General features: G+C 38.8%; 2 protein-coding genes and 1 long non-coding RNA gene across 4 annotated transcripts; 2 read left to right on the top strand and 1 right to left on the bottom strand.

The window, feature by feature from the left end:
* The first annotated feature begins 102 nt into the window (after positions 1-102).
* On the top strand, positions 103-7,078 carry LOC118265909 (translin-associated factor X-interacting protein 1). Of its 2 annotated transcripts, none has more exons than XM_035579191.2 (11): positions 103-307; positions 415-549; positions 3,096-3,277; positions 3,394-3,569; positions 3,813-3,939; positions 4,789-4,897; positions 5,128-5,294; positions 5,474-5,669; positions 5,788-5,940; positions 6,333-6,507; positions 6,696-7,078. In XM_035579191.2, the coding sequence occupies exons 1-11, from the start codon at positions 182-184 to the stop codon at positions 6,863-6,865; spliced, it is 1,716 nt and encodes a 571-aa protein (XP_035435084.2). In that variant the 5' UTR covers positions 103-181; the 3' UTR covers positions 6,866-7,078. The 2 variants fall into 2 exon arrangements, with proteins under 2 accessions (XP_035435084.2, XP_035435085.2); XM_035579192.2 differs by lacking the exons at positions 103-307; positions 415-549 and adding exons at positions 783-1,924; positions 2,247-2,388 and having other exon boundaries at positions 6,696-6,920.
* Positions 6,144-7,217, bottom strand: LOC118265911 (uncharacterized). The gene is made up of 2 exons (XR_007705422.1): positions 7,077-7,217; positions 6,144-6,517 (listed from the first exon to the last, which is right to left on the bottom strand). It is a non-coding gene; the product is annotated as an uncharacterized LOC118265911 (long non-coding RNA).
* An 878-nt stretch (positions 7,218-8,095) lies between these two features.
* On the top strand, positions 8,096-14,393 carry LOC118265912 (WD repeat-containing protein 89). Its single transcript, XM_050694752.1, has 6 exons — positions 8,096-8,389; positions 8,483-8,711; positions 13,136-13,573; positions 13,699-13,790; positions 14,035-14,137; positions 14,207-14,393. The coding sequence occupies exons 1-6, from the start codon at positions 8,241-8,243 to the stop codon at positions 14,345-14,347; spliced, it is 1,152 nt and encodes a 383-aa protein (XP_050550709.1). The 5' UTR covers positions 8,096-8,240; the 3' UTR covers positions 14,348-14,393.
* The last annotated feature ends 228 nt before the right edge of the window (positions 14,394-14,621 follow it).

Here is a 14,621-nt window from a genome sequence, read left to right as displayed (position 1 = left end):
TGTAGAAACATGACTACATAACTATTATTTAGTCAACGTCAACTAACGAAAACTGCTATGTATTAGTTTTTAGCTAGCTTTAGTTTTTAGAGGCGCAATGAAACAACAAGATAATCACCATCCCAACTAATATTATTTGACTCAAAGATAAGAAAATCGATTGTACGCACATTGCTACATCATGACGAGTATTCCGAAATACATTAAATCTCTGGATACACAAATAAATAAAGAACTAAAGTCTCTCAAAATGACAAACAGTGAGTTACTTGAGGTACAGCAATCAGAGTATGATCAAGTTTTGAAGGTAAGTAGTTTTACCGTATTATAAATTATTATTTAATTACTCTCGATTCTTAACTCGAACCCTTAACTGGGTTTATTGATACGGTGTTGATTACCTTTATTTTACAGATTTTTGAAAAGACATTTAAAATATTAATTAATGCCTCAGTCACATATTCTGGAATCCTTAACAGAATAAAACAAGCTTATGACAATGCACTTGAAGTACGCAATAAACGTATTTCACAATTTATAACCCAAGATGTAAGTACTTATTTATTACTAGCTATTGCTCACGACTTCGTCCACGTAGAATATATAATTAATAATTATTATAAAAGAAATGGGTTTCTGTGTCTGTAACAATGTCGGAGTAGTTGCTGCGTTGGGTCGAATATCATCATCATCATCATCAGCCAAGAGAATATGGGTCGAATATGTTCGGGTCCAATCAAATCGGAACGTTTATTAACTGCTTAATGATCTGACTGACAACCACAACAGTTTGACTTTGACATATTTTTGTTTTTATTTTACACATTCGGATTGACTTTTATTTTACAAACGTATTTTAACAGCAGTAATTCACTTCATTTCATAGAAATACAAGCTACAAAACTACACGACCAGAGTCGTAAAAATTATATATTCGTGTGTCTCTTTGTGTTTGTTGTATTGTTATCATTGAATGCTAGATGTCTGCGACCGGCGATATAGCACCCACCGTGTTAGTTCTGGATGGAGGATTCTCCACTCAGCTGTCATGTCATGTGGGCACTTCAATGGACGGAGATCCACTCTGGAGTGCGCGTTTTCTTCAGACACATCCTGATGGTGTTGTCAACACACACCTGGATTTCCTACGCGCCGGCTCCGACGTTATTATGACCAATACTTATCAAGCGTCTGTTGGAGGTTTCGTTAAACATCTAGGTATTTCAGCAGAACAAGGATACGATCTCATTAAACATGCAGTGGTACTTGCCAAACGTGCTCGAGACATTTTCTTAAAGGAATGCCAGGAAACAGGTGATGTAATTCGAGCCCCTCTAATAGCGGGCTCAATAGGGCCATACGGAGCACACTTACATGATGGCTCGGAATACAGCGGCGACTATGCAGATGTCACAGCTGTGGATGCCATGAGAGAGTGGCACAAGCCAAGGATACAGGCTTTGGTTGAAGCTGGAGTAGATATTTTGGCCTTTGAGACCATTCCTTGCCTGAAAGAAGCTGAAATGCTTGTAAAAATGTTAAAAGAGTATCCAAAGATGAAGGCTTGGCTGAGTTTTAGTTGTAAGGATGAACATTCATTAGCACATGGAGAAAACTTCAAGATGGCTGCACAGAAATGCTGGGACTTGAACCCCTCCCAACTGCTGGCTATTGGTGTCAACTGCTGCTCACCAAAAATTGTTGCAAACTTATTCAAGGGTATCAATGATGAGCGGCCTCACTGTCCCATACCATTAATTACATACCCTAACTCTGGAGAGAAGTATAATCCTGAAATAGGCTGGATTGATCAGGGCAAGTGTGAGGCCCTTGCCAGCTTTGTGCCAGAGTGGCTGGACTTAGGAGTTAGGTATGTGGGGGGGTGTTGCAGGACTTATGCTACGGACATCTCCCTTATCAATAATCAACTCCAGATTTGGTTGAATAATCAAAGTAAAAATTCAGAGTGCCATTAAAATCTCAAAAGAATTCTAATGAATGCAATGTTTTTGCTTTGCTTTCCTGTTTGTTTATTGTTATTAAAAAAACATTTGCATTTTTATTGCTTTAAAGCAAAAGAAAATAGGTTATAGTGTAAAGTCAAGTAAAATTGTGCAACTTTTTGTTATTATTGGATTATACATTTGTTGAAATAAATGGTTGTTATTATTGCGTCAGATTATTTAATTTAAAATATACACACACAAGCAATGACATTGATAATCATGCATATGAGACCACAATTTACAGAAAGTATTTGGTATATCTGCCAGAAAGAAACAGCATGATATGAAAATGAAAGCGTTGATAAAGGAAAATGAGGATTTGAGAGAACAAAACTTAAAACTGATTTTTGAAAATAACAAACTGAAAAGAGACTTGGGCAAGGTGTGTACTAACAACCATATGTACCATGTACGTTTGTATGTACAGTGTGGTGGGCGGGATAGCTTAATGTATCTTAATGGTGTAATTTTGTAATATGTGATATTCCAACTCATGTGTTATGTCACTTGAAGAATGTTCTTCCATCTTTTGTTTCCTATCAATGTTTATGTAAAGTTTATCTTTCTGCTTAATTATGACGTCATACTCGTACACCCAAGTTACTGTTATCGCCACTTGTATGATCCGTATGGCATACTTTGTACCTACCTAGATAACGAGAACGAGGCGTAGTGTACCTACCTACTTCCCACGTGATTGTAGATCGCATTGTGCAGTGAAGACTCGAAAAACCGGTAATAACTAGATATTAAAAGAAATTTTATAATATTGATTGCCCTTTTTTGATCATGTCTTACTGAACTTCATCGTAATGGTGCTACCACAGACCACACCCACAGTAGGTATTTAGTACCCGTTAAAAAATTAACAAACAATAGTAAAAAACATGAAGTCGACAGAATAAGGTAGGCAGGAACTTGACTGACTACATATTTGAATAGTGGGAGCACACTTGACCCTTAACGTTTGCAACAGCAGCACGAACCGACCGCCCCTACTACTAGCAATTACCAGTAACTGTGGCCAGCGCAATTAGTTTAAATATTGTTTTATTTAATTAATTTATTTAAAAAAACATTTTTAAATAGCTTAGTGACGACAAATTCTCCGACTACCTAAACTTGATGAGAGAGCGTGACGCTCGCTACACACTCTACTTCGAGAACTTGGGGCTGCAGATGAAGCTGAAGGAGTTGGACGGCAGCTCATACCCGGTGGATGACGCTTACGGAGACCCAGTCGTATTGCGAATAGCACTTGACAAGTGCAGGTAGGTAGGCAGGAGTATTTATGGTGGGTAGGGCCTCGGCAATATTAATTGTTGACAGGTACAGGCGTAGGTGTGCAAAAAAATATTATCGTTCTCAGTGCAATCTGTTTTATCAGGGAGCTATTATCAAATACCCAAATGGAACTAAAAAAGATGACTGAAGAGTACGCGGACACCGTGCCGCGGCGGGACTATGATACTTGCGAGACGAAGTACTACAATCTCTCCAAGGCCTTTGACAAGTTAGAGGAAGAATATAAACTTCTTCGACATACGAATAAAAGACTTAAGGGTAACCAAGTACCTACCTACATGCTTACATACAATATTCTATTAACTTTGACAATATCACATTTAACAGCAAAGCGAATTAAACGAAGGCGAATTCCAAAGTTAACACTAAAACTGTTAGAATGAAGGCCCCTTGCGGCAACTACTAGTATATAGATACAATGTATATTCGTCATTAATGCGACACCTACGATTATCTTGATTGGTGTCCTAGACAAATTAGGAACTAAAACGGTTCTTTCAGATGCAAAAGCATCTATCGAGGAGGAGTTGTTTGATACAAAGGAACGCTGCAGTGAGCTGGAACGCGCTGGAACACCTCGGCCGCAGTGGGAGCTGTGTGCCGACTTCATAGGCGGAGGAAGAGAAAGGTTAGCTATTGTGAACGTTTAGGTAGCTAGCACCAAATTTCAAGTTTAGATATAGACAAGACAAAAATAAACAAGATATTTGTGCAGGTAGTAGTTCAGACCGTGAAAGTGAACATTTTTCATTGAGCACAAAATCAACATCGTTATCGTCAGCCCGCCATCTAATGTTGAACATAGGTTGGTCCTCCATGAACCTTAATCTATAATATAAAAATAAGTCCGGTTTTCCTTCCTGACGCTATAACTCCAGTGCGCACGAACCGGTTTTGCATTCGTTGGAAAGGTCACGGGCTCCGTGAGGTTTATAGCAAAGAAAAATCAGGAAAAATTTAAGAGAAAAGCAAGAAAACGGAATATCAGGGGTGGCGAAACGGAGTTCGCCAGGTTTGCTAGTAAGTCCTAAATATCGTTATACGTTTGCAGGGGCAAGGATTACTCCAATGTTTATTAGACACCACGACCATGCATTTAAAAAAAAAACAATAACTTAGTGCAATAGAGTGGTAGGTATCTACGTACTTAAAGAGGGTACAACATTTTTACCGAGTCATTTAATACAAACCAACTGAAAGGTTATTTACTTGTGTAAGGTTACGAAAGTATGAGTAGGAACTTCTATGTACCTTGCGATCCTGGTGGAACTTCCAACAGTTCATGAGTTCACGTTATACCTATGTACATTGTTAACTTGAGTAAAATACCTATATAACGGGTTCCATTTCCAATGAAGTAGTTTGTCCTAGCGAATGGCAATATTATATTAATACTCGTGGAATATTTCAACCCGTTAGCTATTACAAATACTTGCACTTATTATTCCAGACGTGGACGAACCATTATACGTTTCAGATGGTGGCAGCTGGCGAGAGGTCTCTCGTCTCGCGATACTCTGAGAGTGTTGCTGAAGGAGCTCGGCCCGGCGGCAGAGAGCGACCATCTCGAACATTTTGATGGACTTGTAAGACACCGTTCAATTTTATTTTTACTACAGCACAGAGGCAACGTCATATGCTTCGCTTTACAATATATGTAGGACCTAAGTACTGCCCAGGTTAAGGATTCTTAATGTTTTGAGTTTTTATTTTATTTTGGAAACATACAGACATTATAATATAACAACTAATTACAATCACATAGCCAACACTTAATCCGAAACAGTTAGAGTACTTTGAATTTTTCTGTATCTAGGGTATGGATCCAGTCATTCCACCATACCTCCGCTATGAGGGCAAGGTGCGGAACCTGCGCCTGTCGCGACGAGAGATCAGCGTCATCATCAACGACATCTGGCTCGGCAAGATAGACTGCCAGGACATGCCCATGCAGGACTATGTTACTAAATACTTTGAGGACAGGTGCGTCAGGATCTGCCCTAACCTAGACTAAGCTGACAGTTCTTAGTTGTCCTAGTTTTCTGCACAAGACATCACACAAGTATAAGCTCTGACCTGATTGTATCTGTTGTTCAGTTAAAGATGAATGGTTATTTATTCTAGTGTCTGAGTAATAAGTTGTCTATACTGGGTAAGAGCAGGTACCAGCAGGCGTCAGTGCGCGCGGAGTGGGCGTACAACGTGTGCGCAGGCGCGGAGCAGATGCTGGACGAGCCGCAGGTGAAGCTGTTCTGGGGCGTGCTGCACGGCCACCTCAGCGAGCGCATCTACTGGGGCCACCGCGCGCACTGGCTCGCGCTCAAGCACAACCTGTACAAGCGCTCCAAGGACCAGGAGGTAGCGGTGCTTCTATGTTATTTTTTTTAATAATCCCAGCTGTGTAACAGATACTACCTAACGGGCTTATTAAAGTTTTTATTAAAAGACAACTCCATTCTGTTTCTTACTTCAACAGACAATTTCCGTTGAAGAATTCGAGAAAATTGCAAAGTCGACGTTCCCGTTGAAGAGTGAAGTGGATATCAAGAACCTAATGGACGTGGTGCGCAAGCAGCTCAAACTGAAGATCAACAGCAACGACATCAACCTGGACAAACTGTTCCAAGAGGTCACTGCTCCTTACTGCTTACCTACTTGTTTATATGAGAGGCAAACTAGCGAGCGGATCCCCTGATAAGCATGAAGCACCGGTAAGCAATCGTCGCCGCCTATGGCGCACCCAAAACATCAGAGAAGTTACAAATGCATTGCCGGCCTTACGGGGATTGTGGATGTGATAGGACCACAGAATAATGGTAGGACGAAAACAAATTACCTCCTATTTATTTATTTAATTACAAATATTTATGCACAGGCCACATAATATGCAGGATAACATACACAGTTCGGAAGTTCGGAGGTACTGAAAACTGTTGAAGGCAAATCTCCAGGTAGCATCGGTCAACATTGACTGCGTTGGCAGTGAAAGTGTTAATAAGAATGTCGTTGTTGGCCTATTAGAACGAGGAAGGATTCGACCGCGTGGAGTTCGCGCGCGAATTGTTCCGGCAGCGGCAGGTCGCGCAGGACAAGTACATCCGCGAGGTGGTGGCCGAGCTGGGGGGCAAGCACGCCGCCAGCGCCGTCAGCGTGGACAACGTCAAGCGGGCGTTCGCCATTGTCGACCCTGCCATAGGTACCACCCACTATAAACAAAATAAATGCCATAATATTATAAATAAGTGAACCTAACAAACATAATTATATAGTGCTTGTAGTACTGAGATTTATGGACGGCTGATGACGCATTCCATTTAGTTTAAGATATATGTTGATCAAGTGTACCTATATTCATTATATTTTAATTTTGATAATTCATACTAGATCACATCAGGATGGAGCGCTATATCCGCTGGGCGTTTTCGGATCCAACGAGTGATTTGAATAGCATTCCTCCGATTCCTTTGAGAACGTTGACTTCCAGACTAGCCGCTGGAGATATAGAACGCATTGGGCCAAGGTACCGCGCCACGCAGCGCAGAACTTACAAATAATGCGTACGCAATACCTGCATACTTTGTACCTGCAGTCAGTAGTTTGACAATCAAATGTTCTTCCATCTTATTATCTCTGAGTTTCGAGTAAAACAAATATAATATAAATTATTTGAAAACGTTTACTTTATACTTTTTACCCGTGACTTTGCCCGCGTGCCTATGCAGTGTTATATGTATAACTGATGTAATGTTATTTCTAACGGCTTACTTGTACTTTTGGTGCCACATCTAATTACACTGCATTGTGGTATCTAATCTTTCTCCTCGCTGATCTTAATCTCCATCTCACATTTTGCCAGATGATCTACTACCACTGATAGCCTGTATTTTGTAATAGCGGATTGGCAGCAAATAGGTATTGTAGGGATTGACAATGATGTGTTGTTTCTTTCTAAAGGCAGACAAAATGCAAAGAAATATTAGTAAAAAAGAAACAAGTGTTATAAGTGCAGGAGAGCCATGCTTCGGCACGAATGGGCCGGCACGACGGGAGTGATACCACGACCTCACCGAAAACCAACGAGAAACAACGCTTGCGTTGTGTTTCGTTGTGTGAATGAAGTTACCGGAGGCCTAATTCCCCCCCCTTCACAATCTACCCAATCCCCGATTCCCCAACAACCCTTAAATTCCTCTGGTGTTTCAAGTGTCCATGGGCGGCGGCGATTGCTTACCATCAGGTGATACGTCTGCTCGTTTACCGGTTCAATAAAAAATAAATAAAAAAAAACAGAATATTTTATTCTATAAAAGTTGTTTAGGTTCATTGTAAGCAGTTCATGAAACGCTTGCGTTACTTTGAAACTACCGAAAAGCATTCAAACCCCCTCATCGTGTCGGCCGCCAGATACGTCCCCTTTCAAATCTCCCGCTTTCGCTCTCCGAGGCACACTGCTACCTGATGATCCCATCACCATCCTGCAGGAAAGCCATATAAACAAAACACAAATCGCGGTCCAGCCCGCGTAGATGAGCTGCTAGTAGTCATAAATTCCTCAACCTGTCCCGACTTGCTGCCCTCCCATTATGGCCCCGCTGAGCCGAGGTTTGAACCCCACAGGGGGCGCCCTCAGTGAAGCTGTCATATAGTTTTAAATTTAGATTTAGTTGCCCTGGCTGGGGGCATTCACTTCTGGCTAGTGGCCACCATAGGGGTATTCCGGTTGGGTAGTAAATAGCCTTAGCGTGCTGAAATACGAGTGGTCCTCGCCAAAAAAAAGTTCGCTGTCACTGTCAAAATTCCATTTGTGTTCGTGTTTGTCAATGTCAAATACACGTAACCTAAACCTAACCTAAAAGCGTTGTTTATTTACACTACACCTATCTCCATCAAAATAATAACCTCAAACTATATACATAAAGTAATCATAAAATGGCCGATATAATTGATAATGAGGAAATCGACAGAGATACCGTAGAGCCAGAAGCTTTAGAACAACATTTCCGAAAAAAGTATAAGCTGCTAACAGAGTGTGCGGTGACACTTAAAAAATCCTATATTAACAAATTACATGCGACAATGTAAGTACATTTTTAAATATCAATAACTGCAATACACTGGTTAATTATGTATATACACATTAAAGATTTTCTAATCCTACCGACAACTTACAGATCATTAAAACTTGCAGTTAGTCTGTCCGATAATAGCATAGAGGTATACCAACTGAACAACACATCTCTCAACAAAATATGTAAACTAAGTGGACATGAAAAGACACTCACAGAAGTGGTGTGTGATCCGAAGGAGGAACATTTAGTTTACTCAGCTGCACAGGACGGACTAGTGAAGCTGTGGGACACCCGGGTCAGTGGATTAGGCAATATTTCAATAAAACGTCTTGTTTGATTTCTTATAAAACACGATATAATTTCTAGCTCAAAATAAGAACAACGTCATTTTTTAAATCAACGTATGACAGACACATAAAAGAAAACATCGCCTCTCGCGGCAGACAACAAAAAGTTCTCATGAACATAGAGAAACCTACTTTATAAAATTATATTTTAACACTCCCACTTAAATTTATAAAGTAGACATACAATTCTCTAGAAAACAAACATTCTTTTTTCTATTAAAATTATAAAGTACAATTAATAATACTTGACCACTACAATGTAATTGTAGTACATTAAACATGTTTCATCATCTTATCTCTAATTGTATTAAACTTAATTACAGGCAAAGCCTTGGTTAAAAAATCAGCCAATTGATTAGAAGTGTCAACATATTTAATATCAATTATTTTCTTTGCAACATTTTCTCTCACAAAATTATATTTTATATCTATATGTTTGCTTTTTCTATGAAATACAGGGTTGTTAATTAATTTAATTGCACTCTGATTATCGACATACAAATTAATTAAGCCTTGTGGCTCCTTAATATCACAAAGAAATTGCCTAAGCCATAAAATTTCTTTGGCTGCTTCACTGGCTGCCATGTATTCCGACTCAGTTGTGGATAAAGCCACAGTATTTTGTTTACGGCTAGACCAAGTTACAGGACCTCCATTAAACAAAAATATATATCCTGTGTTAGATTTCCTAGTATCTAAATCACCTGCATAATCAGAGTCAGAATAGCCTACTAATTCATGATTACCATGATATACAATAGATAAATCCTTGGAATGGATAAGATAACGAAAAATTCTTTTCACAGCTGTAACATGGGATGGACCTGGGTCATTAACATATCTACTGACCACATTTACAGCATAAGCTATGTCAGGTCTAGATACTAATGATAAAAACAATAGTGCTCCCACTGCCTCCCTGTAGGGAAAACTTATAGGTTTATCATTACATGTATTCTTTGACAAGTGTACATTTACATCAGCAGGGGTACTACAACTTTTAGCTTCTAATAAATTAAATTTATTTATTAATTTCTGAATATATTGTTTTTGACTTATGCTAATATAATCATTTTCTCTACATATTTCCATCCCAATAAATGAATCACAATTACAAACCTTAATCTCAAACTTTTGTTTAAGTATATTTATAAGTTCAGATAAAACAACTTTATCTTTAGCGAATAGTAATCCATCATCAACATAAATAATTAATATTACTTTGACATCCTTGTAATGTGCTACAAATACACAATTATCTGATGGACATGGTACAAAACCACAAGTATATAGAAAAGAACTAAACTTTTCATTCCAACATCTAGATGATTGTTTAAGACCATAGATAGATTTAATTAACTTACAAACTTTTGAAGACTGCACTTTTAAACCCTCTGGTACCTCCATGTAAATTTCTTCAGAGAGCTCACCATACAGGAAAGCGGTCTTCACATCAAATTGTTCAATTTGCAGCCCATCTCTCGCAGCAATGCTGAGCACCACCCGGATAGAGTCGTATCTGCAAGTGGGGGAAAAGGTTTCATTAAAATCAAAGCCCTTTGTTTGTGTGAACCCACGTGCACACAAACGTGCCTTGAATCGTTCTATTTCTCCATATTTATTTTTCTTTATGGTAAACACCCATTTACAAGAAACAGGCTTCTTTTCAGTTCTATCAGTCAATATCCAAGTTTGATTTTCTTTATGTGACTGAAGCTCTTCTGCTATGGCTTTCTTCCATAGATCAGAATTTGGACTATTCATCGCTTCTTGATAAGTATTAGGTATTTCAAATTCTGTGAGATTTGCTTCTATGTTGTTGTTTCGACGTGGACGTAAGGTGATGTTTCTTTGTTCATTCTGATCTAAATGTATATTTCTTGGGGGTACATAAGTTTCATCTAGATCTTCTGAACTTTTCATGCTATCATCTGAACTGATTTCTTCAGGAATGGTATTCTCTTGATTGATGACATGTTGAAACTCATCCTGTGATGTAGACTGATTTTCATTTTGTTCCACTGTCAGTTCCACCAAGTTTTGTTTTTCTTCTAGTGTACTATGTTCATCAAACTTCACGTCCCGTGATACTGTAATCTTCTTGGTATTTTGATCATACATCCTGTAATTATCATGGTCATATCCAACTAACAACATCTTCACACTTTTCTTAGAAAGTTTCTTCCTTTTTTCTTTAGGTGTGTGTACATATCCAACACATCCAAAGATTCTTATATGGTGTAAGTTAGGTTTCACTCCATGCCACAGTTCAAATGGTGTTACATTTCCCGTCTGACTTGATGTATTTCTATTTAATAAATATACTGCGCAATTGACAGCTTCTGCCCACATGTTCAAAGGTATATTCTTTGCATATAGCATTGTTCTTGCAGTTTCCATGATGGAACGCATCTCCCTTTCTGCTCTCCCGTTTTGTTGAGGTGTATATGGGGCAGTACGTTCATGTTGTATACCTTTACTCTCTAAAAATGACTTGAATTCTTGATTTACATATTCACAACCATTATCCGTATGTAATTTCTGCAAATCATTTTTAAATTTGTTAACCACCATTGCATTATATTTCAAAAAGTATTGAAATACTTCACTCTTGTGCTTCATAAAGTAAACATGGCGATAGCTTGTTGCTCCATCTTTGAATAAAACAAAGTACTTCATACCTGATACAGATGGTTCTTCTATAGGGCCACAGACGTCGCTGTACACTATTTCACCAGGTTCTGTTGGACCTCGGGTAGATTTCATGAAAGGACGTCTTGCTTGTTTCCCATATTGGCAGGCTTCACAAACAAAATCCTGATTTCCAGTCAATTTAACAGGAATCACACCATTCTTACACATATTTTGAAGCTCCTTGACATTCAAATGTCCCAATCTTTCATGCCAAACTTTTATATCTGTTTGCACAATATTACAATATTCTTTTTTAATTGTTTTGACATTTAATTCAAATAAATTGTTTTCTGTTAAATGTGCCATCAAAACTACAACCTTATTTTTCATAATCATTGCTTCAGTATTATTCTTTATTATTATATATCCTTTTCTTGTAGCAGCACCTTCTGAGAACAGATTTCTACGCAACTCAGGTACATATAAAACATTTTCAAGTTTACATATTTCCCATGTACCATTAACTTGTTTGTTTATCAGTATTGTTCCTTCACCACATACTTTGATATTCTGTTGGTTACCCAATTTCACAAAATTATTGTAAGGAGACTCGTTCAACTCACAAAAGTAATCCCGCTTGAAGGTCATATGCATTGAAGCTCCACTATCAAGGATCCACGCCTCTTCATCGTGTTCCTTAAGCGCAACACTGAATGCCAGCATGTTCTTAGGTTTCAGGTTATGCTTTTTCTTTGGCATCATACACTCTTGGGCGAAGTGACCTCTTTTACCACAATTGTAGCATACAAATCTATGACTTGATGATTTTTGATCATTTGTCTTCGGTTTATTAATATTTCTTGAATTGAACTTTCCTTTTGACGCCACTAATGCTGTCTCACTGCTACTTATGTCAGTAGCAAGACTGGCTTCTTCATCTATTAGGCGAGAAGTGAGATTCTGAATTGTTTGATTACTCTCATCAAGTGATAACCATGCTTGTCTGAGTGATCGATATGTTGATGGTAATGTACTCAAAATCTTAGTAATTATCGCTGTGTCACTAAGTTTCTCACCAGTCTCCCGTAACTGCTTTGCTAAGCTCTCCACTTTGGACACATGCTGTGCCATTGTGTCACCTGTGCTATATGAATATTGATAAAATTTTTCATGAATCAACATCTTGTTGTATTCTGACTTCTGTTCATATATTGCTTCTAATTTTGACATGACTTCTTTAGCAGTCTCACAGTTTTCTATCAAGGATATTTGGTTTAAATCCATGGATGATGTTAGAATGAACATTGCCATACCGTCATCTTTATCCCACTGCACTTGCGAGCTACTTTCCAATGGTCTTGTTTTTTCTATGCTTAATCCCTTTGCTCGTAACGCACATTTGACTTGGAATTTCCATTGTTTGAAATTTCTTCCATCAAACTTCTCAATTTTCATCGCGTTCGCAACCTCCATCTTGTAATGTGGTTTTCTTTTACCGGTTGTAAAATTTGCTCATAACTCGAACTTTTATTGAAATATTTATTTATCTAATTGCCTGGGCCCATAACCTATTGGGATTAGGCAATATTTCAATAAAACGTCTTGTTTGATTTCTTATTAAACACGATATAATTTCTAGCTCAAAATAAGAACAACGTCATTTTTCAAATCAACGTATGACAGACACATAAAAGAAAACATCGCCTCTCGCGGCAGACAACAAAAAGTTCTCATGAACATAGAGAAACCTACTTTATAAAATTATATTTTGTAGAATATTTTAAGTTCCATTGGACGTACCAACGAGATTATCCAAAATAGATGGGACAGTCAACGTGTTAAGACATCACTATCTTACGGCTCCTACAGTGACTGTGCTGGTAGCTTACCAGGATGGCATTTTGTTGATGCTAATTGTTTCTGTTTTAAACCAAATTTTATGTTACAGGTAAAATTCCACAAGACACAGACCGAGGTACTAGCAACAGGATCATTGGATGGTCTAATAAATATATTCAATGTGATGGAACTGAGTGAAGATGATGCCCTAACATACTCTCTGAATGTAGAGAACTCGGTGGAGAAGCTGAGCTGGTTGGATGAGAAGCAGGTGGCTTGTATCACTCAGTCTAATGACTTGCAGTTCTGGGACACTCAAAGTGGGGACTTGCTGCGGACCTTCACTAGAGATAAAGTATCTAGGAGTATAAAGGTGAGCTGCACAGCATGCCTTGGCCTACAATCAGATCTTATCATGTTAATTGAACTATGATCCTACAATAAAGACGAAAATTCATTACAATTGATATTAACGCTAAGTAATTTATACATCCACAGAGAAGTAAAGCAGATGACTGTTTCTTAGTAGACACATACACTTCAATAGACGACACGCCGGTGGTGCTCGCAGGCTCATATGGAGGGAATGGGTGAGATACATTCATTGGCTTGTTAGTTTATTATTGTCGTAACAAGCACAATATAAAGTACTTTACTAGTACCCGAAATATATTTTCCCGAGGATTGAGGTCGAAATCTATTACTTGGCATTACGTCCATGAGGACAATCAATGGAGGAAGTTGTAGTTATGTATAGAGTAAAACCGTGGGAATAGTCAAGATGTTCGTTGAAGTAGTGGTGGCGTGGTTGTTTGTAATGCGATAACTGTACAGACACGTGCTGCGCTCGGCGACGGCGGCGGGCGGCAGGCTGCAGCCGGCCGCGCTGTTCCCCGCCAACCGGCAGACCGTCCGCTGCAGCCACTACGACAAGGACGTGAGTATCCGCGCGTTGGTACAAGTTCTACGCTAACTTGGGTCGTGACGTCATATTGTGCTTCCTCAGCGCGACATTCTGGTGACTACGGGCGAGGCGGCCATCATCTCTGTGTGGACCGGAAGTGAGGCTGCAGAAAACGGAACTACCTTTGGGAAGATATCTCAGTCTTTGAACAAGCTGCATATGAATAGGCACAAGCCATACTGATGTTATTGGTGCTTATGACTGAAATAAATTCTATATAACTATTAAACACTTCATATTTATATTGTCCCACCCAGGTAGGAAACTGCATGGCGACTAAATTGTATAACCTTATTGCGGAATATGCATGAAACCAAAATTGGAAATTATAAATTGTAAATATTAGCAGTAAAAACAAAAAATAAGAAAGTGTGAGCGCGACTCGCTCATCATCAATTTCAAGGTGGCGACTAGTACGAGCCGAAATTGTCGGAAAATACATTTTGATGCGGTATAA

This window comes from Spodoptera frugiperda, chromosome 7 (assembly GCF_023101765.2).
Source record: "Spodoptera frugiperda isolate SF20-4 chromosome 7, AGI-APGP_CSIRO_Sfru_2.0, whole genome shotgun sequence".
Taxonomy (NCBI): domain Eukaryota; kingdom Metazoa; phylum Arthropoda; class Insecta; order Lepidoptera; family Noctuidae; genus Spodoptera; species Spodoptera frugiperda.
The sequence above is the reverse complement of the archived record's forward strand: the minus strand, read 5'-3'. Positions and strand labels throughout refer to the sequence as shown.

Bases quoted from the DNA above. Each gene is read 5' to 3' on its own strand.
- LOC118265912 (XM_050694752.1), top strand. From the start codon at position 8,241: ATGGCCGATATAATTGATAATGAGGAAATCGACAGAGATACCGTAGAG. The intron at 8,390-8,482 runs GTAAGTACATTT...GACAACTTACAG, and splicing joins AACAAATTACATGCGACAAT to ATCATTAAAACTTGCAGTTA. The intron at 14,138-14,206 runs GTGAGTATCCGC...GTGCTTCCTCAG, and splicing joins GCAGCCACTACGACAAGGAC to CGCGACATTCTGGTGACTAC.
- LOC118265909 (XM_035579192.2), top strand. From the start codon at position 981: ATGTCTGCGACCGGCGATATAGCACCCACCGTGTTAGTTCTGGATGGA. The intron at 4,898-5,127 runs GTAAGACACCGT...TTCTGTATCTAG, and splicing joins TCGAACATTTTGATGGACTT to GGTATGGATCCAGTCATTCC. The intron at 5,295-5,473 runs GTGCGTCAGGAT...GGGTAAGAGCAG, and splicing joins ACTAAATACTTTGAGGACAG to GTACCAGCAGGCGTCAGTGC.